General features: G+C 59.5%; 1 protein-coding gene across 2 annotated transcripts in view; it reads right to left on the reverse strand.

Annotated features, from left to right (window-relative positions):
* Positions 1–24,641, reverse strand: part of CTDP1 (CTD phosphatase subunit 1) — a 25,875-nt gene continuing 1,234 nt past the window's right edge. The window contains exons 2-14 of one of the 2 annotated variants that reach the window (XM_027525760.1): positions 23,253–23,341; positions 20,441–20,524; positions 19,843–19,936; positions 18,517–18,645; positions 16,957–17,107; positions 15,988–16,078; positions 14,283–14,449; positions 12,540–13,517; positions 12,161–12,302; positions 11,382–11,582; positions 6,482–6,644; positions 5,137–5,288; positions 1–801 (exon numbers count right to left, since the gene is read on the reverse strand). In XM_027525760.1, coding sequence (XP_027381561.1) covers positions 660–801; positions 5,137–5,288; positions 6,482–6,644; positions 11,382–11,582; positions 12,161–12,302; positions 12,540–13,517; positions 14,283–14,449; positions 15,988–16,078; positions 16,957–17,107; positions 18,517–18,645; positions 19,843–19,936; positions 20,441–20,524; positions 23,253–23,287 — 2,529 coding nt within the window. In that variant the 5' untranslated portion in view covers positions 23,288–23,341 and the 3' untranslated portion in view covers positions 1–659. The remainder of the gene's footprint in view (positions 802–5,136; positions 5,289–6,481; positions 6,645–11,381; positions 11,583–12,160; positions 12,303–12,539; positions 13,518–14,282; positions 14,450–15,987; positions 16,079–16,956; positions 17,108–18,516; positions 18,646–19,842; positions 19,937–20,440; positions 20,525–23,252; positions 23,342–24,641) is intronic. The other variant, XM_027525759.1, reaches the window with a different exon arrangement.

The raw sequence follows: 24,641 nt of genomic DNA on the forward strand, positions 1-24,641 counted from the left end.
GAAGGCTTACAAAAAAGACTTTTATTAAATGAAAGAAAAATCTGTTTGGTGGGTCACATATGAAATAGATATACAAAACTTTACATCTGATCTCACAAAGGAGCCGAAGGCGTTGGCCTTTGTCCCGATGCCCATGGGAGTGAGGAGGCGGCCTGGGCGCGAAGCCACGGGACCTGGTGTCAGCAGCCCCCACGGGCCACAGTGCGCTGGGCGCCCCGGCCCATCCGCGCTCGGCGCAGGTGTGTGCATGCCACGCAGCCTCACTTAAACCCCGCGCGCCACCGCTTCCGTCAGGAGAGCCAGGACGCCGGGCTCCTGCGCACCATCCCCTGAGTCTCGTCGGGGCCCCAGGCCTCATCCTAAGTGACGTGCTGTGGCATTAACGGCACAAGTGCCCCCGCCTCTGATGACAGACCCCACGCTCCAGCCCACACCCCGCCTCTGATGACAGACCCCACGCTCAGTCCTGCCGTGTGGCCCGGCTGAGCTCAACGACGGTCTGTGGCGTGGCCTGTACTCCCCACGATACTGTCCTTAACAAGTTGGCCTTCCTGTGGTAAAACTTCTAAAAACACCTATTTCTGCAAAATAATGTTTCTGCAGGTGGAGCTCTGCAAACAGACACGTCCTTCCATGGGTGAGCTGCGGGCCGTCCCAGGTCACATGAGGTCACCCAGCTCGGCCTCCAGCGCAGCCGCCATCTCGTCCGCTTCCGAGCTGCCCCCCTCCTCGTCCTCGCAGCTGGACGCCCCGCTGGACTCGCTGGCCGCGTCCTCTTCGTTCAGCTTCCTCTTGTGGCCCCTGCAACAGAAGCAGATGCACCGTGAGACGCTCCCAGCCCTGACGGCCAGGACCCACAGCAGGTGACACAGTGACTGTGACGCCCGAGGACAGGAGAGGGCAGGGTGGGACAAGCTGCTGGAAAGGGACATGGGGACAGTCGCCAGCAGACAGGTTCATGGTTTAGGCCTATAATCTATTTTGAGTTAATTTCTGGATAAATTTCTGACTGTGGCCAAGACTATCTTGCATTTGACATCTAATTGTTGGAGCACCATTTATCGAAAAGGAAACTTCAGTTTTATAAGAGTATGTACATCCCCTGACACACACCTCTGGTTTGGGAAAACCTTCCAGAAAGAAGAAAACCACCAAAAGTGCATCTCTCTGAGCCACAAAAGGCACGGCCAGCAGCCACACACAGGACGACGTCGTCTGTTACTCAAGCTCTACCACAAAAATGCTTCTACGACAGACAATAAATGATCTAATCGTGAGAAACACGCCCCAGACAGAAAACCACCACCGACTCCCTCAAAAGAGAAAACTCAAAAAGGACAATAAACACTAAAAAAATAGTGCGACTTAATTGGAAAGTGAAACGGAGGTGCAGTTAGGAAGCACCTCACCCCTCAGGCTGGCAGGATTGGGGGGAGGCCCTGGGCCTTGCATGGGAGCGGGACTGGCCCTGGGAAGCGAGTCCCCGAGCCGGGACGTGCAGCAGGCACGTCTCCCTGTGAGGAGACACGTCCCCGGACAACCTCCCAGCTGCATCCAGTGAGGTGCTGCGGGGTGGGCGCTGGATGGGAGCTCGGTACCCTCAGCTCCTCGGCCGACACGCCCGCAGCCTGGCACCCAGAACCGCCCCCCACCGCGAGGTCACACTCCCCCACACTGAGCTCAGAGGCTGAGAGTCCCCCACATCCTGCGCCTCCAGCCCCGCCCAGAGGGACACATCCCAGAAAAGGAGCGGGCGCCGGACACACGCGTCTAAGTCGCGGACTTTGCTCTGCACCAGGTAAGCAAAGCGTCACTCTGGATGCTCTTCTGTTGTCATGGCTACAAGAAGAGCTGCAGGCAGAAGAGCTGCAGGCAGAACAGCCTTGGGGTGAGACGCATCTCTGTTTAAAAAACCACTCTGTTTTATGCTGTCACTTACAGAGAAACGTAAGGCGGTGGGATGAGGAGACACGTGAACTGTGGGTCTCTGGGGCCTGAGCTCAGAGGCCTCGCGGAGCAGCCGGGTCTGGGAGGGCAGCGGGCCCCTAGGGCATCCTGCCTCACCCTAGAAACAGCCCTGCAGCAGCTGCACCCACCCCAGACAGGCTGACTCGGGACAGGGCACAGCCACAGGCCACAGCCGCCTTTCCAGTCAGTGCCCACAGCTGGAGCTGGGCGCTGGGCCCCGCAGGGGGGGCCAGGGAAGGGAAAGTCAACGGGAAAGAACCCGTTCTCTCAGGCCCCGTTCGCACCTTGAGGAGGCTAGGCTGGGAAGAGGGGAGGGTGCCGGGGCCTGGACACAAGGATGGGGCCAAGTGGGTCCCTGCGATGCTTCCAGGAAAGGCGCCAGCCAAGCTGGGGTCGGGCGCCGGGTGGGGGTAGGCGTGGATGCAGGGCTGCAGCTCTCAAACCAAATCAGAGCAGACGGGGGGCCCCGGGCCGGCCTCCACACCGCAGGCTGACTCTGGACGTGCAGAGATGCTCGAACAGAAGGTGTTACTAAGTGTGATTAATCTGAAGCACCCAGATTATTACCCTTTGTCGAGTGGTAAACATGCAGATATGTTTAGAAATGACACGTAGAAACAGTTTTGAAAGACTGCTTAGTTCTTTATCGTTCAAACCACTGCAAACAACCCCAATAACCACATTCCTCACAGGGGTACCACCTCCCAGGGACAGAACTGGAGGTCGTGTGTGTGCACATGTGCACAGCAATAACACGTGTGCAGTGAACACACAGCCCCAGGCGGGTCCTGTTCAACTGTGGATGCTGGCCACCAGGCAGGTGGTGACCCAGGCCCCACCCTAGCTGCATGGCCTCAGCTGCAGCGAGACCCTGGGGTCATGGACTGTCCCTCCAGCTCCTCCTCGGCCACCTTCCACTCTGTGTGCTGGGAGACCCCCAGTGAGTCACCAGGGGTGGGGTGGGGGGGTGGGCAACCTTCCCGGAAGTAAGAAACACGAGGTGCAGAGACCCTCATGCATCCCAGGGTGTTTCAATGAGGAGCTGAGGCCATCAGCGGTGAGCCCCCAGGGGTGCAGATGGGGCCAGGCAGGGCGCCAGGGTTCGAAGCACAGGTCCCCACAAGGGTACTCCGGGCTACTTGTCGATAAAACCTTCTCAACTGCATCTGGAGACATTGCTGCAGGGGCGCCAGCCCCTCCACTCTCAGGGCCACGGCCCCGATGGACTCAGAGCCGGGAAGACGTGAGCCCCAGGGAGACGCCAGCAGCCGGCCGGGAGGGGCGACCCCACAGCCTACTGCAGCCTCCGCTCAGAGACGAGCGCCAACTTGCTGAGCCCTGGGGGCTCCACAGGAGGAAGGCTCGGGGACCGTGGGGTCCAGTAGGCGGGCTTGCCCCGGATGAAAGTCAGGCCACAGAGGCAGTGCCCGCTGGTGGAACAGGCAAGCCTTCAGTCCCGGTTACACGCTGTTTGGAATAATCTCACGTCCAACACAATTGAGTTTTAGTGCTTAAATTACCTCAAAGGCTGGAAACAGCTGCAAGCCATGGTTAATAAAGGCCTATAATTGAGACCAGCTTCCTCTCCTCCCAGCAGAACAAGCAATATTTGTGTTTTGTTTCCACAACCAGCTGCACAGTTCCCTAGGGAAACGCTAACAGATTTAATTTGGAGAAAATTTAAGGCCCGAGAGTCATCTCAAATTTGATGTAGAATAAAGCAACAACGTGAACAGGACACAAACACGCATGCAAACTTCCTCCCCCAGGGTCCGCTGTCTGAGCACTTTGCTGTGGAAAAGCATGTAGACCCACACCTAAAGTCTGCTGTTTAGTAAATACTAAATAAAAAACTGTTATTTTGTATCAACACCTAACCCAGATCAGACAAAAGCCATAAAGCACGTATGTTTGAACTGCTGGTTACACCTCGCTGGGTGTTTTGGCAAAAATAAAAGGGCAGTGTTGCACCTGGTAAGGTCACTAGTTCGCCATCAAGGCCACGTCGGGTGCACGTGTGTGCACGCGTGTGTCTGTGTGGACAGGTCTGTATTCCGCCGCTGTCCCAGCTGCACTCACAGTGGAGGAGATGGTTATTTCCGTGCACGTGGGCATTAAGTGGAGGTTATGACGGGGGGGTGGGAGGACAGGGCAGTGTGCCAGGAACAGGGCATCAGGAGGGAACAGCGGCCTGCTGCTACCAGGACACAAAAGGACCTGAAAAGAATGTCTCATTTGGAAACATGGGCCATTAGTACAGAAATGAGGAAACACCTGATCTGATCCAGCAGTATTGGCAAACCCTGAGCTGAGCAACCCAGGAGCACCTGCTCTGTGGTGTGGAAGGCAGTTGGGGCCCCGAAGCTGAGCGAATGCCACCTCCCGGGTGGGCTCCCGCCCGGCCCAGCCACAATGGAGGCTCTGAGCGTCTTCAGAGATGCACATGTGGGGAGCGTACCTTGGCACCAGGGTCCCGGGGCATGCAATCCGGGTCAGGACCACAGGGTGAGAGGGCACGCTCCAAGAAAAGCTTATCCAGACCTCATGTGCTCGACCGTTTCTGAAAAGCCTGAGTGTGTTTCATGACAAAAGCAGCTTTCTGAGCCCTTGAGGGATGGAGCACAGGGCTTCCCCAGCCTTCACGCCCGGTGTAGACGCGGGGCCCACGACGCCTGCACCCCTCATACCCTCCGCCCTGACGGCGGGACTCCCCACGTGCGAGAACACGGAGTCAAACCATCGTGTGTAGCCGATCACCCAGAACAGAGTTCACAGTTCTCTCCTTGACTCACGGAACAGCGTTCCCAGAAAACGGGGAAGCACAGTGTGCCAAGCGGGCTTCTGCAGCGGAGGGCGTGGTGCCACCTCCGCCTGCTGTGGGGCACTGGCCTGTGCCTGCCTGAAGGGGCCGCACTTTTTCCTCAGGTCAGTTCACCTACAGGACGGCCTGGGAGTCAGACCAGACGGCCAGGAAAACACAGATGCAGACACCCACCGGTGCTCAAACAGCGAAGCCGGACCCGGCCTCCTGCTCAGAAAGCAGGGAGGCCTCTGCCCTCTGGGGACCCCCTCAGGGTTCCCAGCCCTCCTATCAGGGTCCCCGATGCCGGGAAGACCCAACAGGATGGCGTGCGCTCACCACGTGGGAGGCGCCCGGCCCGCACTCACCTGAGCCCCCGGTTGTCCCCGGCGCTCCTCTCCAGCCGGCGCCCCCTTGGCACCCCCAGGGCCTCGGGCGGGCCACGCCCCGGCTCCTCCTCCTCCGGCGGTTTCTTCTCACTGTCACTGTCGTCGCTGCCCTCGCCCAGGATGTCGTCCACCTGACAAGGGGCCGAGCGTCAGCACAAATGGAGCACTATCCCAAGGAACCCGCCCGGCGGCCCCTCCCCAGGGCGGGTCTCAGTGCTGCCCGCTCCAGGAGGACATGCAGCAGCTCCTGCAGCTCCGATGTGGGGTCTGCCCGGGAGGGAAGGGGCGGCCCGGGCTGTGTTCCCTCCCCCACCAAGAACTCCAACACACAACAAGTCACCATTTCTGCTGGAGCCCCGAGTCAGGGAGGCCCAGCGCCCAGGATGACGGCCAGTGCCCTCGGAGCCCCGTCCTGGGTGTGTGCCCTGCACACCTGTGCACCCCACGGCTCTAAGGGGCCCACTTCCCTGCAGAAGTCGTGGACACACAGTGGACGGTGGGGACGCCTTGGAGGAAGGCCCTGGAACCTGGCCCGGCCAGGATTAAAAACCCTCTGATGAAATTTGGGCAATGGGGGTGAAGGAGGACATCCCCGCCCCCAAATAGAGCAGCTCTGAGCAGGGACCACAGCCACGGCGGAGGGCTCAGACCAGCGACATCTCCAGTTGCAAACCTACACATGCAGCTGAGAAGGGACAAGGCACACGCACCCACGAGTTCAAGCACACACACGCTGCGCCGACAGTTCAAGGGCTGGCTTTGCTGTTGGGCCCACAGGGTCTTCCAGGCGTCCCTGGTAGCACAGATGGTAAAGAATCTGCCTCAACGCAGGAGACCTGGGTTTGATCCCTGGGTCAGGAAGACCCCCTGGAGAAGGCAATGGCTACCCACTCCAGTATGCTTGCCTGGAGGATTCCAGGGACAGAGGAGCCTGGTGGGCTACAGTCCACGGGTCACGAGAAGTCAGACACGACTGAGGGACTACCGCTTTCACAAGGCCTCGACACGTAATACACCCTCTTTGTTAAGCTGAAGGCCTCCATTTCTCCCGTGAAACGCGAGAATGCCCACGAAGGGAGGCAAGGCAGGACTCCTGTGCTCACAGACAGCGCTCACTGCTCCAAACAGAACCACACGTCCACAGACACAAAGCACCCGGACTGTAAGAGAGCCTGCAGTCTCCTCTGAGAAGCTGCCCACAGCCCGCAGGCGAGGCGCCATGGTCCCCAGGCGGGGTCAGAAAGCTGCCTCCTGCACTGCCCGCACACTGGCCAGTCTCGCCCCACCGAGCCGCCCCCGCGGCCAGAGGGCAGCGTGGGCTCACCTCCTTGTCCATGCTCTCTAAGTCCTCCTTGCACAGCGTGTACAGCGGCATGGTTTCCGACATGCTGGGCTGGCGCTTCCTCCGTGAAGGACCAGGCTGCTCCCCATCCTGTCTGTCTGGCAGGTCATCACCAAACACCTGCTGGGGGCGTGGCTGCACCGCCCTGAAAGGGAAGTCACAGCCCATGAGGACAGCCGGCCCGAGCCTGACTCTCAGGACAGGTACACACACACACGGTATACATACACCCAGGGTACACACACCCACCTCGGGTACACACACACACACCCACCCACCCACCCACACAGGGTATACATACACCCAGGGTGCACACACCCACACACACACACAGGGTATACATACACCCAGGGTGCACACACCCACCTGGGGTACACACACACACACAGGGTATATATACACCCAGGGTACACACACCTACCTGGAGTACATACACACACACACACACACACACACACACACACACACAGTATACATACACCCAGAATGCACACACACCCACCTGGGGTACACACACACAGGGTATGCACACACCTGGGGTACACACACCCAGGGCACACACACACACACACACACCTAGGGTACACACACACACACACACAGAGGGTATACATACACCCAGGGTACACACACCCACTTGGGTACACACACACAGGGTATGCACACACCTGGGGTACACACACACAGGGCGCACAGACACACCCACCTGGGGTACACACACACACAGGACACACACACCCAGGGCACACACACATACAAGGTACAAATACACACACAGGTTATAAACATACCCAGGGTAAACCCACACACCCCCCCAGGGAGTGCACACACACACACACACACACACACACAGTATATATATTCCCAGAGTACACACACACACCCGGGGTACACACACAGGGCATACACACACCTGGGGTGCACATACACAGAGAATATACATATACCCGGGGTATACACACAACCCCCCCTCGGGGTATACACACACACACAGTATATAAACATACCTGAGGTACACACACCCCCACCCACACAGCATACACACCCGGGGTACACATACAGAGCACACACACACAGCTGTGAAGACACACACTGCCTTGTGGGTGGTGCCTACTCAGCTTTCATCAGTCTGTATTTACGAAACTAAAGCCCAGCAGGTCCAGCCAGAATGCGGCAGGTCAGGCTCTCCTGTCCTCGGGCTGAAAGCAGACACTGACCTCCTCTCTCACCAACAAACCACACCACTCAGCGCCGGTCTGGCGGGGTGGACAGGGAGGGTGAACACTTGCCCAGAAGCCAGCGCGGGGGGATATGCCCTCCGTGTGAGGTCAAGCAGCCACAAGATCTCCGTACGGTCCCACATCAGGTCACATCAATAACCACAGCTCTCATGAGCGTGGAAAAACGGCAACGGTATCCTTTTACTAAAGACACGCCCGTCACAGCCTCCCTCCAGGTCCAGAACGGGAGAGGAGGAACACGAGTGTCCTCCGCGGGAGGCGGAGGCCCGGGGCTCCCAGGACCCTACAGGCACCGCCAAGACGCTCCCTCCTCCAGGGACAGGACGAGCTTGGCCACGACTCCCGCCTTAGGTGCCCCTGCCAGATGGCAGTCACACCGGGTGGGCGAACAGCAGGAGGGCACCTGCCCTCCATCAGCCAGAGATTCCCCATAACGCAAACAAGCCACGGTTCTCCATACGTTTCTTTTCTACTTGGAAAACAGTCGTGTGTGACCCCATGGACTGTAGCCCTCCCTCCAGGCTCCTCTGTCCACGGGATTCTCCGGGCAAGAACACTGAAGTGGGTAGCCATTTCCTTCTCCAGGGGATCTTCCCGACCCAGGGATAGAACCTGCGTCTCCAACACTGCAGGCATATTCTTTACTATCTGAAGCACCAAGGAACTGGAAAATAGTTGCTCTTCATTAAAAAGGTGTTAGCATACAGAGGTTTGCTGTCTTAAAAAGAATGAGAAGTAAGTATTTTAAAGACGTCTCTACTCTGTCTCCTAACATGGCGACCACCAGTTGCCTAAGCCCCGCCGCTCCCACAGGCTCTCGGCATCCCACGCTGCCTGCACGACTCCCCAGGTGGGAACACCTGCGCCACCTACAGAGACTGGGGGGGTCAGACGGCCACAGACCACTCCCCGCCCTGGTGTTAGCAAGCCCACAGCAGCCCCCATGGCCAACCCAGGAGAAACAGAGATATGCACACGTTTACAGCGGCCCTGTCGCTCAGAGTCTAGAGCTGGACATGCCCCTGATGTCCTCAGCGTGTGGACAGTCACAGAAACTGCCGCACCTTACACCACGACGCCCTCTGAGCAGTCGACACAGTGACGCTGGGGCAGAGTCTCCAGGAAGCTGAGCCGGGCAGAGCTACGCGGCGCCAGCCCGCCAACCTGCGCTCTCGCACGACAGGACAGGGACGGACACAGACCAGGGGGGCTGTGCACGGGAGGCTGAGCGGGGCAGGGGGCCGGTGGGGGTGGGCAGGGAGGCTAGGGGTGGCCGCTCCAGGTCTGGACCGTCAGGGCAGGCATCTCGGCTCTATGTGGGCTGCAGGTCTGGAGATGTGGCCACTGGGGGGAGATGGTTAAAGGGTCCTTGGGCTCTCTGTCATTTCTGTTAACTGCCTGTTCCCCTACAATCATCTCCAAAGAAAACCTATACTATAAAAAACAAGACATTCACAACCTGCAGCATACAGCTAACAAAGGGCATAGAAGAAGCTGTTTCAGTGGCTGACCCACTGGGAGACGCATATGAGGCATGCTGCCGTGGCCCCGACCTCGCACCCTGCTCATGGCCCCAGCCCAGTGACCCCATGGAGCCGTGCCTGCCACACAGGCAGCCTGGACCCGTGCCCCAGCCCGGTGGCTCTGAACAGCAGCTGCTCTCCCCTCCACGATCCCAGCAGTGACCTGCACATGGAGATCCTGTGTGAGAGGCACTCCGTCCATATTCCCCAAGGACCTCTGACTCCAGGCCCCTTGCGGGCTGGCACCTTAGCCCAGAAACAGAACATCAAAGCAGGAGGTCTGAGACTTAAGACTCCCAAACAAGTATCAGACGGAAGCAACTGCCCAACGGCTGTGGTGTCCGGTCACAATCGGGTCTGCCCTGGGGTTCCGGATCAGAACGTGGCCGGCATGCCGCCCCCGGGAGTGTAGCCCACCCTGCCCTTTGCACACCCGTGGGCTACACGCCGCTACCTCCAGGAAACAGGACCGGAAAGGGTGGATGGCCCAGGGGGTGGCCTAGCTGGGCGCTTGGAGGTGAGCCCAGCACCCTGTTGGGCTCACCCTCACAAGGAGGAACCTCAGAGATGGAGCTCACTGCAACACTTCGGAGAACAGCTCGGTGTAAGGATGAGTGCATAGCAAGCACGCGCCACGCGGCGACAAGCAGGACATGCCACACACGCGCGGAGAGCGAGGAGCGACAAGACCAGCTTCACAGAACAAGAGCCCCGTGAAGCTTCTGGGATGACAGAATACAGAGCTGCACCCCAAAACCCAAACGCTGTTTAGGATAAGCTGCACGAGTTACTATAGAAACACTGGGCTGCTTTTGTCCAGACGGCGCACCCTCCATAGACATGCACTGAGGCCAGCGCAGCTCCAGGGCCCTCAACCCAGCACCCGAACACCTGCTCTCCGTCAGGAAGGACCTGACAGAGAACACAACGATCACCGCAAAGAAAACCCCAGCAGGCCACGTGTCCACACGGACGAGGAGATAGCACCGTTTGGCTGGCAGCACGGGACCAGCGTCTCCTGAACCCAGGCAGTGATGCAGCCCTCTCACAGCGACCGCCACCCAGGAGGACCAGGGCAGAACTCCCAAAAGCCAGCCAGGAAGAAGCATCAACTCAGGGTGTAAGACGACAGCCAGTGAGGTGGAGGCGGGTCCACAGGGCTGCAGAGGCCAGAGACGCGTCATAGCGTAGCCGTGCACCCGAGATGGGCCAGGGCCGGGAGGCTGCCGGGCGGGACCACGGAGCTCAACAAGCCTTGGGCGAAACAACAACTAACTCCCCCATTTATCAGAGTCACAGATGTCCACGACCTTTAACCCAGCCGGAAAGCAACTCCACAGGAACAAAAGCAGCACACAGGCTCACAACGCATCTACTTAAATGATTAAATGTCACGTCGTCATGAAAAAAAAATCAAAGCTCTATCAGTGACCATGCTCTTGCTGCTGCTGCTAAGTCGCTTCAGTCGTGTCCGACTCTGTGTGACCCCATAGACATCAGCCCATCAGGCTCCCCTGTCCCTGGGATTCTCCAAGCAAGGACACTGGAGTGGGTTGCCATTTCCTTCTCCAATGCGTGAAAGTGAAGTCGCTCAGTCATGTCTGACTCTTAGCGATCCCATGGACTGCAGCCTACCAGGCTCCTCCATCCATGGGATTTTCCAGGCAAGAGAACTGGAGTGGGGTGCCATTGCCTTCTCCGGACCATGCTCTTAGTTTCAAATAAAAAAAAAACCACCAACCAACACCTAACTGAAACTGGCCTCAACCAGTGAGTGCATCCGTCTGTCCACAGCTGGAGCCCAGCAGCAGGACAGACACACAGCCTACAGTCTCCAAGGCCCGTGTGTCTGTGCAGGGCGGGAACTGCTCCCGACAGGGCAGCCCTGTGTCTCAGGGATGCAGCCGGCAGGGCAAGACAGGAGGGCCAGGGCTGCCTCCTGCTCCCTCACTGATCCTGGGCAGAGGAGGGCCACGTGTCCATCCAGGCGGAACCACACCTTGTCCGGCCCAGCCCCACACCAGACGGGAGACTGTGCACCAGGCCTGCCCCACACGCAGCCTGCTCCTCGCGGCCGGCCATGGCTCAGGGGTGGCTCCCTGCGAGCAGATGGAGTACCTGAAGGAGGAAAGCCCTGCGTGGGGCAGGGCGCCAGGCGGCCCGGGGCCCGAGGTGGCTGTGCGGATGAGCTTGCCCGTGCTGGCATCGTAGATCCGGACTTCAGGACCAGGCGGAGCCTTCGGGTGCACAGGCGTCGGGTGGAACAGGGCGGTGGGGACCAGGCTCTGCCTGTCTGGGAAGGACGCGGGGCTGTCCTCCCTACGGGTGAGAAGGAGGGCCGTGTAAGGGGCTGGAACCCATGGGACCCCGGCAACCCCTCCCACCGGGACATGACTCTGCAGGGGGCATGTGGTTCCTGGTCAGGCCTGGGGCTCTGCCACAGCCTTGGACACAGGCCGGCACTCTCGGCACTGCTGTCTCTCAGGCTGTTTGCAGCCCTGCCTGTAAACCCAGCACCTGCTCTCATGGAGAGGGGTGCCCGTGAGCCCTCTCCCCCAACACCGCGGCCCACACACCTCCGCACCTGCCCTCCCCCAGCCACCACCTCCCTCCATGTTGGACTCTGCAGACACCCCGGGACTTGACAGAGCATTCCCAGCCTCAAAACACCTGTAAACCAGGAATCATGGCAGAATGCTGTCTGGTGTCTTAGAAGCAGCGATTCTGCTCCTTCTCCAGGTGGCACCAGGGAGACGGGCTATCGGTGACACCCCGCTCAGCAGGGACAGGGGAGAGACAGGCAGGTGTCTCCGCAGATGGGAAGCCGCGGGCTGCAAGCGCTGAGCAGGCCCACCGCCCGCACCTGCTCGTCGGGGACCGGGCCGCCTGGAGCTCACCTCTGTGTCCTGCCCTGGTCATCGCGCAGCGGGAACAGCTGCTCCTCCACCCTGTCCCAGCGCTCCAGGCAGCTCCACAGCCAGTCGGGGTTGACCACGTGCAGCTGCCCGCACTCCTGGGCCTGGCGCACCTTCTCCGTGCCTGCAGGCAAACTCAATCCACTCAGAGCCACGGGATGGGGGGCAGGGCGCCTCGGGGGCGGCAGGGACAGAGGGGAGAAGCTGGGGCTGGGGGCAGGGGCACAGAGGGGCGGGGCTGCTGGGGCTCAGGGCTGCTGGGGTTCAGGGTGGGGGACATGGAAGGGCAGGGCCGGGCGCTTCAGGCCTCGGGGACACCTGGACCCCCCGCTCACCAGCGGGCGGGCTGGGGGTGACTCACCGGCCCGCGCGGCGATGAGGTGGGTAGGCCGGGCCGGGTCATCGGGGTCGAGCACGAGCTGGGTGAGGATGCGCGCGCCCAGCGCCCGGGCATGGTAGTGCTCCCGCGTGCGCTCCACGGGGAAGTTGGTGGGGTGCAGCCCGCTGAAGATGATGGCCACATCCGCCAGCACCTTGCTGCGCAGCTCAGGGACGATCTTGCGGATGTCGGGGGCCTCGGGGCTCTCGCCGCTGAGGAAGCGGTCATACTTGGCATAGTAGTCCGAGTGCACGCGGGAGAGGATTTCCTCCAGGTGCACCAGGTGGTCGTCGTCGTCCGCGTCCTCCTCCTCCTCCTCCTCCATACTCTGGTCCAGGGACTCACCCACCGTGATGCCCGACTGCTCGCTGTTCTGGGACTCGGTCTCGGCCTCCTTGCGGTCGGCGCAGCCACCGCCCAGCGCGCACAGCCCATCCCGCTCTCCGTCCTCCTGCGCGTCCGCCGGCACGCCGGGGCTGGGCTCCCCGCAGTGGTTGGCGCCCGCGAGCCGCTCCCCGGCCGGACCTGGGGGGCCTCCCTGCAGCATGGCCTTCCCAGCGTCGCGGGCGGCCTGGGGCTTCCTCCGGGTCCGCCTCTCCCCGCTCTCCCCGTCGGAGGGGGCAGGCGAGGGCTGGCCCTCGGACTCGCTGCTGCTCCCGCTGTCGCTGGGCACGTCCGGGTCCGCGTCGGGGCCGGCTGGACCCCGCACAGGCCTCTTTTCTGGTGGGGTCTTTCCGCGCGGCAGGTTACCTGCCGAAGTCCCGCGGCCGTCAGCGGAGGGGGTGCGGGCAGTGGGCCGGGGGCCCCTCTCCTCCTCCTGGCAGGGCCAGCACCCCCGAGGGCCCGGGCCCCCGTTGAGCTCCCGGGCGGGCCTCCCAAGGCCGTTACTCTCCACCGTGGACGCTGGCCTTCCTTCCTCGGGGTCCCTGATGGACAGAGGCTGCTCTGCGGCGTCTGCACCTTCAGGACGATCGACCAGGTGAGGACACAGAAGACAAGGCCACCGTTACTCAGCGAGCAACAGGAAGCCTCCTGTGGACACACTGCCCGCCAGCCCGTGCCTGCGGTTCCAGTCACCTCTGGACGGTGGCACACACCAGGAGGCGGCCAGCGGGTGACTGCTCCAGGCTGGCCGCCTCGTTGGTCACTGGGTTAGGGGCTCCACAGGGTCCGAGACGTGTGGCCCGCTCTTGGCTCCCAGGCTACGGTCAGAAGGCCCGTGCCTCAGCCGTGCGGGTCGCCCTGGGGCCTCCCTCCCCTCTGCCTGGCCTCAAAGTTCTGCTTCAGCCAGTGCAGCAGTTAACTGTATTCTCAAAATAATTTAAAAGCTAAAGATTATCAGAAACACTTTAAACCGAAACTTCAAACTTTCTCCAGACTTTGGGCTCGACTGGCCGGAGGGGCTCCGTGTAGGTCTGGGCAGGGTGCAATGGCCCTGCCTCTGCGGGAGCCCCCACACCACACCCCTGGGCCCCGCTGTTCTTTCCAGGGAGAACCAGGAAGAGGGGCAAGTTCAGATGCATTAAGTCAAGTAGCATTCTTCACTCAACTCAACAGGAAAGACGCTCAGGCTAACACTGTTACATTGAAACCACATAGTATCAGTGTAACAAACAAACCCACAGGACCTCTCTGAGGCTGAAACACAAATAAAGGAACAAAACCAAAAACAACTGGGAAGGAGCAGTAGCCACAGTTGAGAAGGGACAGCAGGGGCCCACCCACCTCTCTTCCTCGCTGGGGGCTCCCGGGGCGCAGACGGGGCATGGATGTCCCCAATGCCCTGGAAGTAGACGTATTTCTTCACGGTTATCAGGTTGGGGGCGAACTTCCAGACGTCTTCTCGGTCGTCGATGATGCAAACCATGGAGTCTCCACAGGGAAAGAGATTTCTGGAAGTAAATATGCATCACTAGTACCCTTTATGGAAGTCACCACCCGCCGAACATCTACATTGTCTCTCACGTGGAACCAAGGGAGAGCAGGCTAACCAGAACCAGGCATGAGCTGCACGGAAAGGCTTGTTTAAAAAACAAGACTTTCAAGATTTCCAGAGAAAGTGACACTGAGATTGCTAACACTCCTCCCGTGTTTGGCGCTCCTCCGGGCAGGAGCAGGACAGAGTGAGGCGTCAGGGCTGGGGAGAGCCCTGCCTGGGGGAGCTGGCGTGGACCGACAGGCCCGGCCGCGGCCTGACCCAGCAGGCCATCGGCCCGCGCCATGTGAGAGCTACCGGCTCCAGGCGGGAGACAGAGCCCCACTCGCGTCTCAGCTGGGCACATACGTGACGTCAGGACAGAACAGTGATGCTGGGGTGCCAGGGGAGCAAGGGTCCAGAAAGCCCGAGGGACACAGGCCCACTCTGGGGTCTCGTCACCTTGTTTCTGCCCCCAAGGCCGACATTCAGACAAGCAAGTGCGAAGACAGAGAGTCAGAAGATGGTGCTTCCTGCCCATCTTCCAGGCCTGAGGAACAAACCCAGCAGAAGCGCCTGCCACTGCTCAGGTTTTCCAGCTACCACTAAAGGCAGGAAGAAGGCTCACATGTCCGGAATGACTTTCCGTGCGTCTGTTTCCACGGCACAAGGTGCCTACAGTGACTTACGCTGGTGATGCTTTCAGCACATCTAACTCCAGCAAGACCAGGGAACAGCTTGCGGCCAGAAACCTGCCTCACCAAGCACCCCCACCTGGAGCTGCCAGGAGCCCTGTCCGGGACACCCCATCCTCAGGCAGCTTCTCCCCTGACAAGCATCACACCTTCCCTTGTGCCTGTATCTGCTCATCCAGATGCTCAACCTGTAAATACGAGCGCTGTCTCCGGACAAGTACTCCCAGGCTCTCTTATGTACTACAGACGTGAATAGGACATCCTAAACCTGAAACTCGAAATGTCAGCTAAGGGTCACCAACACCGGCCAAAAGACCACACCCGAGATAGGGGTATGTACCCCCTTATCGGGGGGAGGCTGCCTCTCTCTAGGTAGAAAACAGGGAAATTCCTTATACAGGCTGAGCAAGAAATTCGCAATATAAAACAGGCCTTCAGTGAGGGGTCAGGGGCCAGGACCGGAGGGGCCCGTGGGGTGGAAGGAGGCAGGATGCTGACGGCAGGGTCAGCATACGCAAGGCCCTGAAGGAACAAGGCCCCAGGGGCGGCCAGGGGGCTGCAGGCGCTCCGCCCCAGGCGCTCGCGCCCTCACCCCGTGCTCACTCCCACATGTGCGATCCCAGGCTCCAGCCTGAGCCCCCCAGGAGCCACTGCTGCCTGGACATTCAGGGAAAGCAGGGAAGGGAAGGGTCTAGTTAGAAGACAGTGGCTATCCACACGCCAGAGTGAACGCTGGGGACAGGGAGAGGAGATACGGAACCCGCAGCCTAATGCTCCAGATGCAGACTTTACAACCGGAAGTGCACAGCCAGGTACCTACCTAAGGTTCCCTGTTTTGGAAAACGGGTCAATACATTCATCCCTCGATAATATTCGATGAGAAAACAGCTTCTTCTCAGGATCTAAAAAGCCTTTGAAAAGCAAACAGGACACGGTCACGTGTCTGAGACGCGCTGCCGTCCCACTGCGTGTGAGATGGGGAGACACGGAGCCCACCCCCCTTAGGGGAAGGGGATCGGTCCAGATGCTGACAGAGCCCCCACCCAGATGCTGCTGGCTCAGCAGGTGGGGTGAACACAGCTCAGTGCTGCCCCAGGAGCCCAGGGCCTGCCAGTAACCAGCACGGGGACCCCACACATGCCACGGCTCCCGAGAGGGGCCCGTGGCCTGTGCATGTCCTGGGCCGTCGTGTTCGTACAGCAGAGGGGAGAGCAGGGCATCCAGGCAGTGCTTTGAAACTCGCCCCTGACAGCAGGACTGCATGGACATGGACGAGGAAGCACCTGCCCAGCCACGCACGGCACCAGTGCTCAGCTGTTCCCAGGCTCACTGAGTGCCCAGCAGAGCCCCCGCCCTCTGTGACAGGACCCCAAGGTCACAGACTTGACACCCACGCCGACTGCTGTCTACTGAGACAGACATGTCCCCGGTGACCAGGCTGGCAGCCCCGAGGGTCTCTACCTGTATAAGAAAGCTCTTATAGAGAGCTCCTACTTCCCCGAGCGTCTGTGATCCTGACCAGCCTCTCCAGGGGCCGGCGGCGTGCAGCTGACAGAGGGACAGGGGCTTGCACTTGGGACTGGAGCGTGACTGCTGGCCGAGCAGAGCAGAGATTCTGGAGGACTGGCCTGCCCGCGCCCCACCCACTACCACGGGGCCGAGGCCGAGTCAGGCAGAGCCTCTGACCTTCCCTCCATCTGCAGGACCCACCTTTGAGAAGGAGAGGAGCCAAACCCACACGCTGGCCGTTGAGTATCCAGAGTGGGACAAAACCCCATGGGCTGCTCACCTGCGATGGTGTGCGCGTACAGCCGGCTGCCGAATGTGAACACGTGCAGCTCGTACAGCCGGGCCACCTTCTCCAGGAACTCCTTGCAGTGGGGACGCAGGCGTGTGTGCAGCATGGGCTCTCCCCGGCCTAGCTGGAAGTGGAAGATGCCCTGCAGAGAGCAGGCCCAGTCAGAGGGCAGCGCTGACATGTGGCAGGTGACAGCCGCCAGGCTGGGGGCTATGGGGGGGAAGTCACGGCAGCACAGCCTGCCGCGCCACACAAACGCCTTCCTCTCTCACACTCTGTAAGGGGGCTCAGCCTTTTCCTGCATTAACCGCCTGGGTGAGTACTCCGGATAATCACAGCGACTGCCCACAATAGCCAGGTGACCTGTGATAGCTTCCTGTGACAACTATGGCGCCTTAGTTGTCTGAGGACCGGGCACCGGAGGCCTCACTAAGTGTCTCAGGATTCCGGTGGACACTCACGTCCCAACCATTTCACGAGCACCCTGGGTGGGTCACTTCACGCAGGGCAGGCAGCCAACCACCGCAGATTCCAGGGTCTATCCACAGTGCCTCCCGGGGCCAGAGAGGAAGGTAAGCTAAGAGCCCCACACAACTCAGCCTAACTTCCTTACGGTTATAAAATGCAACTCCACTGACTTACAGCACAAAAACAGGTCCATCTTTAGGAGACAGATGAGATCAGTAACTCCAACCTGCTCACACATGATCAACATGCACGTAAGTCTACTCTCCTTAGAAAGTTAAACTCTGATCCTTTTAATTGTTTATCATTCATTTTCCCAGTAATAATAAACTCAAAAAGAAAAGGAAATGACCCGAGGCATTGTTAAGTTTTCACTGGCTATAAATCTGTCACACTGTTCACGACAGGGCTACTCTGGTAAAACACTTGGGAGTCAAGATGGTACAACCACCACCGCCCCCCCCCCCCACCAGCCCCACACTCAGCGGTAAATCGTCTGGACACTGCAACAGAAAAATCCTCAAATCCCAAGTCAGGGTATCTGAGGTTAAGGGTTCAACCCACCTCTCTAAGTGCTGCCCGCAGGTCTGGGAGCTGTGGTGGTGGGGAATCGGGAGGGCACAGGAAAGCCCCCGGCAGTGGGCATGGTCCACGCGGCCCCAAGGACACCTTGCTACCACACATGCAAGTGGGTGTGATGCAACCGTTCAAACTCTTATGAAACGAAATGTCCGGCTCCGCAGCAGACAAGCCCCGAGTGGCTGCAGTTGCCACCCCGGCACCCCACCCCTGCCACCCAGCTCTGCCGCCCATGAATGCGGTGGTCGTGATAAGGAAACCCTGAGACATGTCCACAGGCGATGGCACAGATGGCATGGAGAGCTGTCACAGGACAGAAGATTCCACGACACAGAAACACTAGCCATCCGAACACCTGCACTGCTCTGTGGGAGAGAGGGTCCACTCCAGCCCCCACCAGCTCTCCACTGTCCCCCAGCGTGGCCGTGAGCTCAGGGGCAGAGCCTGTTCACTTCCTAAGCGGAACACCAGGCTCCTTCCCAGGACAGCAGTGCCGTCCGCGCTCACCTTGTTGGACATCTGCTGGCAGTGCTGCTCCGTGGTGTGGATCAGCGTCTGGTCCAAGTCCACCATGAGCACCAGCTTCCTGTTGCGGTGCAGTCGCTGCTGGTCTTCCCTCCCCAGCTTTTCTGCTTGCTACAGCCAGGGAGGCAAAGAGAAATGACTGAGGAAGGCTGTGTGGCGACAAGGTGACGCTCCGTCTTCTCAGGAAACAGAACAGGAAGCTGGGGGTGCCCGCTGCACCCACGCGCCCAGCAGCCCGGAGCCGATGCCCTGGTGCCTGAAGCCCGTTCCATTTGCTCGAATGTCCTCAAGCCAGTCTGACCGTGACCGCATCTGGTTACATGTGGACCAGTGATCGGGGCGGGGGCGGGGGGGAGAGGCAAGAGGCTGAGTCTATACGGACTCGCTCAGGGCGGGGTGCTGGAGGACTGAGACTCTGTAAGCCGCGGGGCGGCTGCGGCCGTCCTGATGAGCGACAGGAATCCCACCTTGTGCTCCCGAAAGAGTTTATGCAGAAAGGCCAAGAGCTACTCTGTTACAGCAGAAACAGCGGGAACACTTCCTTCTCTTTTCTACCTCAGACTTCCTTGTTTTGTCTTAAACATACGCTTACGTACTTATGCTTAGATTTCAGTAATTCAGAGAAGTCAGAATCACGTCTCTGGCATTGTCTTTTCCACAAAACACAAAGTAGGCCTGTGTCGTTTACAAGCACAGTGCTTCGACTGACAGCTTACAGAGACGCAGAGCTCCAGGGCTCCCTCAACAAGACAAGAAGCCAGTGCCCTGTCCTGGTGAGGCTCGCACACGTGGGGGCCCTGACCCAGCATCAGGAGGCCTCTGGCCAGCACAGCCACGTGACTCTCACAACGTAGAAGAGCAAGCTTTCTGTTCCCAGACCTCCCTGCAGCACGCGCACGTCTGCTCGTGAAAGCATGCACTGGGCCCCCACGCCCACGTTGCCAGCACCACTTAGCCGACACCGCTTACTTCCTGCACAGCCCTGCTCCCAGGCAGGGGCCTTCCGGTGCCCCCAGCTCACGACCCCGCCCGGCGGCCAGGGCTCCCCGCCCAAGGCTGTCTTCCCCTCTGAGCCCAGGCTCTGGGGGAAGCATCCCGGAGAGCTCCCACCCCAAAGGCAGGGAGATAACAGGAGAGGCACAGCCCCCGTCCCGCGGACAGGCCGCTTGCTTCACACGGACCATCCGTGCACTGTGGTCACTTGGGATAGTGACAAGAACAGGCCTGCCCCCTCCGCCCCCACCCCCACCCTGACTGAGGAGTGCCCCCAGGACCACCCTCCCAGCCCCGGCCCCCCAGGACACCTACCTCGGAGCTCACCATGAGCTCGGGGACGCTGTGCACCATGGACACGGTGGCCGTGGACAGCGGCACCTGCGGCCGCCCGTTCTCGCTCTGCAGCCTGCGGGGAGAGGGGCGCTGAGGCTAGGGCTCTAGCTCGCTAACTCACGGGGACTTCAGCTTGGCCTAATTCTAGTAGACGTGCACCACGGGCCTAGTGCTGAAGTGTCCTCCCCATCTGGAAACACAGGAGCACTGAGGAAGACTAAGTCACACTCACAAAGTTTCCTTTGAAAATAAAGACGGTCCCAGAGGCCCACAGTGTGAGAAACAGAAGGGTCCACACGGCTCCAGACGCACGAACCAGGGACACCCTCGACCACGGGGGCAGACGTGCCCAGGCTGAGACACGCCCAGGCGAGAAGTCCAGGCCAGGTCCAGGACGGCAGTCCCACAGGGACAAGGAGGAGGGCTCGTCGCAGCTCCTCCCACCACACCGGGGTATGCGCCTCCCGAGGAGGCAGCCCAGCCCGTGGCGTGTGGGGGACAGCGGGGCCGCCGCCTGCACCCAGCCCTTGGCCCTCGCCCCCACAGGCCCCGCTGCTCCCAAGCCGCCAGCACTTACTGGGTCAGGTCCTGGCCACACTCGGCGCACAGGCCCTTCATGACGACGGGGTGACTACATCCTTCTAAGCGCACCAGGACTGCCCTGGAAACAGGGGAGAACAAGCACACATCAGCAAGAGCTGCAACCCCTGGGCTTATTGGATGCCCCAGGACTGCAGGGGGTCACGCCGCCCCCGAGCCATCTCTCTGGCGATAAAGTGAACGGCTTTCCCCTCCGTGGGTCCTTCACGTGAAACACAGCAAAACTACCTACGGAACAACAGAAAGGACTCAGGATGTCCTGTCAGATAACAGAAAACTGTCTCAAAACGCATGAGAAGCTTACATGGGATTCTCCTATGGTTTCTGATAAACAGCTTAGAAAAACCGAAACGTTAATATGACAAGAAACAACTCGTTAAAATACAGACAGATAATAAATGATTCTTGTCTCCCGTAGTCATTCCCAGTCTAGGAAAAGGCTGTGATTAATCTAAATTTTTCTGACAGGACTAACATTCCTAGTTTTCATAAACACAGAAATTGCTATTTTCTTTGTACATTCACCTCAAACCCTGGTGGCCTGGCAGCGGTCTCTGAAGCGGGGCTTTCAGCTCCGCAACCTGATGGCTGTGGGTCAGCGTGCCAGGCAGGCCAGCGTGGTCCCACCTCCCAACCCGGCGGGTGTGGGCCCGGGCGCCCAGCATGGGGGGCCCTCGGGTTGATCCTCACAGACTCTCTGAGGCCTCTCCCGCCTCCCGGGCAGCGCCCCATCCCTGCTGTTCATGACCCGGCTCCCCGTGCCCCCAGCCATGTCCCCCCCAAGGCCTGTGCTGGGCTGGCGGCACGGCCCCTTCCCTGAGGGGCCACCATCAGCGCCATCTCAACCCCTCCCCGAAACTGCCCCCTCTCCCTGACCCTAGACAGGCTGGGGGAGTGGATGAGCCCCTTTCCTGAGCACACACAGCTCCTCCAGGTGACCGTGCCCGTCAGCAGCGCCGGCGTGGGGTCCCGCCTGCTTCAGTCCTCGGTTCTGGGGGGAGGCCACTGCTGCCACGGCCCCCGCCCCCCACCTGGGACCCAACTGCATGACAGGGAGGGCGGATGGGGAGGATCCCTTCCTGCCAGGGACCCTCCTGCGCGCAAGGGGGGAACGGGCCCAGGATGCGCCTGAGACCGCGCAGTGGAGCTGGCAGGCAGACGGAGGCGCTCCGCTCCAAGTTGAGGGTGCCCTCCAGCATCTGCTCACGGGTCGGGGCGCTGTGGGCCCTGTGGCACCTGCACACAGCCTGCCGCCTGCCTCCTGGGACACCCACAGGTGGCGGGCGGGGGAGAAACAGTGACTGCTCATCCACCATCTCACTGACGCCACTCACGCTGCGGTCACAGGCCCCGCAGACCTGCTGCCCATGAGGCCACAGGGACACAGCGGCCGGTGGGCTCCCGGGCCAGGGGGCCCCCACACGCCACTCCTCTCAGCAGGTGCGGCTCGGGCTGACACTTGCCGGGTAAGTTGCAGGAACGCCCAGCCCACATTAGAGGGAAGCCGACCTGACAGTCACCTGTGTGTATCCGCGGGAGGCTGCTCCCAGGACCCACAGGTACCAGAGTCGGGGGATGCTCTAGTCCCTTACGGAAAACGGCCTGGTGTGTGCACACGTCCTCCTGTATACACTGGCTGTCTCCCGGTCACTGGGGACACCCACCACAAGGTCAGCACTATCACAGTTGCTGGTATGCGGCAAATTCAAGCTCTGCTTTTTGGAACTTTCTGAATCCCTATTCTCACTGCTCAGATGTTCTGACCCAAAGTCAGCTGAACACACAGGTGGGGAAACTCGTGGACAGGGAGGGCCGACTGCATTTTCTGTAAGTTACAGGACCAGATCTGCCCCCCAGGGTCAGAGCTGGGTGTGACACTGTCTGTCCAGCTGACTTGGGCATCTCTGCTTGGGCTTAAAAAATATCCCCCCAAAGAGATGCAGTCCCCAGAGAGGGAAAGGGGGTCAGACAGGAGCAACAGCCACGGCCTTTTGGCACGAGATGCCCTCCCTCTTCAGCTCTGCAGACCTTGCCATGGGCAGGGTCGTTCTACCCTCAACCCACTGCACAGTCAAGGGACTGATGTGCTGTGAACTCTAGAAACACTTCAACCAAGGAGACGAGCCTCAGAATGGCAAGCCAGCCACCAACACAGGCCCACCTCCCCGGTGGGTGAAGAGAGGCCACGGGACAGGTGTCAGTGTGGTCCCCACACAAGGTATTCCCCTCAACACACAAGGACCAAGCTCTTCGGAGGCTTCTGTGCTCAGGCTTCTGTGTCTGCTCTAACGGGGAGCTCAGAGCGCACCGGCTGTGTCAGGGAGCGGGTCCCGGGGTCCTGCCAGGTGCTGGATCTGGGCAGGTCGGACGGGTGAGGGGCGAAGGGGCCTCTTCAGAGCGGTAAACGTCTGGCTACTGAAGAGCACTGGGGGGCGAGGCGTCCAGACCAGGGCTGCACTGAAAGGAAGCAGGACTTCTGTGAGAAAGGCTGATTCCAGGGCTGTGTCAGGGAACAGGACCTGGAAGGGTGCCTGCTGCCTAGTCCAGGATAATCTGAGTGTTGAGAAAGTGACTGGAATGGACTATAATCCACTGAATAAGAACCCATGAGTCCACGCCAATAAGTTAGTTTTTCTTACAGTAGAAAGCCAACCAAGAAAGGAAGAAGAAATGAAGGAATTAAAAACATCACCACTGTACAATCCTGATACAAACAGCAGATTCAGACAGACAAGCTACCAGGCACAGATAATGCTAGTTGGACGTCAAGAAAAGACGCAAGCACGCACCTACACAGCCTCCTCCTGTGCCGGTCCTTATCCATCACCAGGCTTGTTTTCTGATTATTTTATGTGTATATTTTCCTTTCCTTTGGAGACTTCAATGTATCCACATGAATTGAAAAAAAAAGTAGACAAGTGAAAAGAAAGGACAAATAATTAACAGAAATACTTTCTGCTAACAGTGCCTTGTCAGAATATTTCCAAATCAAAATAATTTCAATCCACATATGCGTTACGAGGACAGAAACAGACTCTTCCTTCGTCTACTTCCCCCACAGGGATGCTCCGGGTGAAATGCGGCCTAAGCAGACAACAGTGTGGAGAAAACCCGGGGAAGCCCAGCAGGGACAGGGCTGGTGTGTCAGAACCTGCTAGGACCTCGTCTCCTCCTCTGTCTAAAAGGTCAGAACAATCCTCGCTCTCCCTGACAGTGTGAGCGCTACAAAAACACGCAATCCCATCGCATGTCACAAGAGTGTCTGCCATTTCCACTACATCCAGAGACAAGTTCTCTAAGTTCCTGGAACTGTTCTTGCCGGAGAACCACCTCTGGTGTGGTCAGGATGAGGCCAGCTGATGACAGCGATGATGGACCCAAGGACAACTCTGGCCACAGAGCCTGGCTCTGGGCTGGTGCTTTACACACCCTCTCAGACCTGAGTTCCAGGAGAAATGCTACCACTGGTCAGAGTCTCAAAAGGCCCCGGGACAAACCACTGCAGTAAGATACCCCAAGACCTGAAACACCAAAAACACACAGAAAATTACCCACAGCTGGGAACTCATCACTAGGCCAGCTGCTGGGCTGACTGGCGGCATTACCTGCCTGGGCTCCCCTTGCTTTGCAGGACGGCTGCACGTGAAGGCTCGCTAGCTGCTGTGACCAGTAACCGGCCTGCCTGGGCCTTGGGGTCATTTCCGTGCAGTCAGAGTAACAGAACAACATGGAGCAGAGGTCTTTCCCTCAGGGGTTTTCTACCCAGTCAAACGGCAGCATCAAGCAGCATGTCCATCGTTCAGGTGGTGGGTTTACAGGCTCCTTAGGGCCCAGGCAATGGTCAAGGAAGATCTGACTTCAAAGCAATGCTGAAAGCACACCGGGGTGTCACACACAGCGAGCCTCTCCCTCGTAAGGCCAGGCGGATGGCTCTGGCGGTGGCCAGTGAGAGTGCAGCCCAGCCACCTCCCCTGCACTCTGCGGCAGGTACAGAAGGCTGAAGACCTGGCTCTGCCTCCAAAGATGAGAGAAGAGAAATGGATGCGGGATGAGGTGCCCAGGACTGCAAGGCAGGCAGGCTCTAGCCATGTGGAACCATGTGGAAAATGTTCAACAGCCAGAGGATGAACTTGCGCCACCAGGAGAGGAGCAGGGGCCGGTGCCCACCTCTCCAGGGG

The sequence above is a fragment of the Bos indicus x Bos taurus genome, chromosome 24 (assembly GCF_003369695.1).
Source record: "Bos indicus x Bos taurus breed Angus x Brahman F1 hybrid chromosome 24, Bos_hybrid_MaternalHap_v2.0, whole genome shotgun sequence".
Taxonomy (NCBI): Eukaryota; Metazoa; Chordata; class Mammalia; order Artiodactyla; family Bovidae; genus Bos; species Bos indicus x Bos taurus.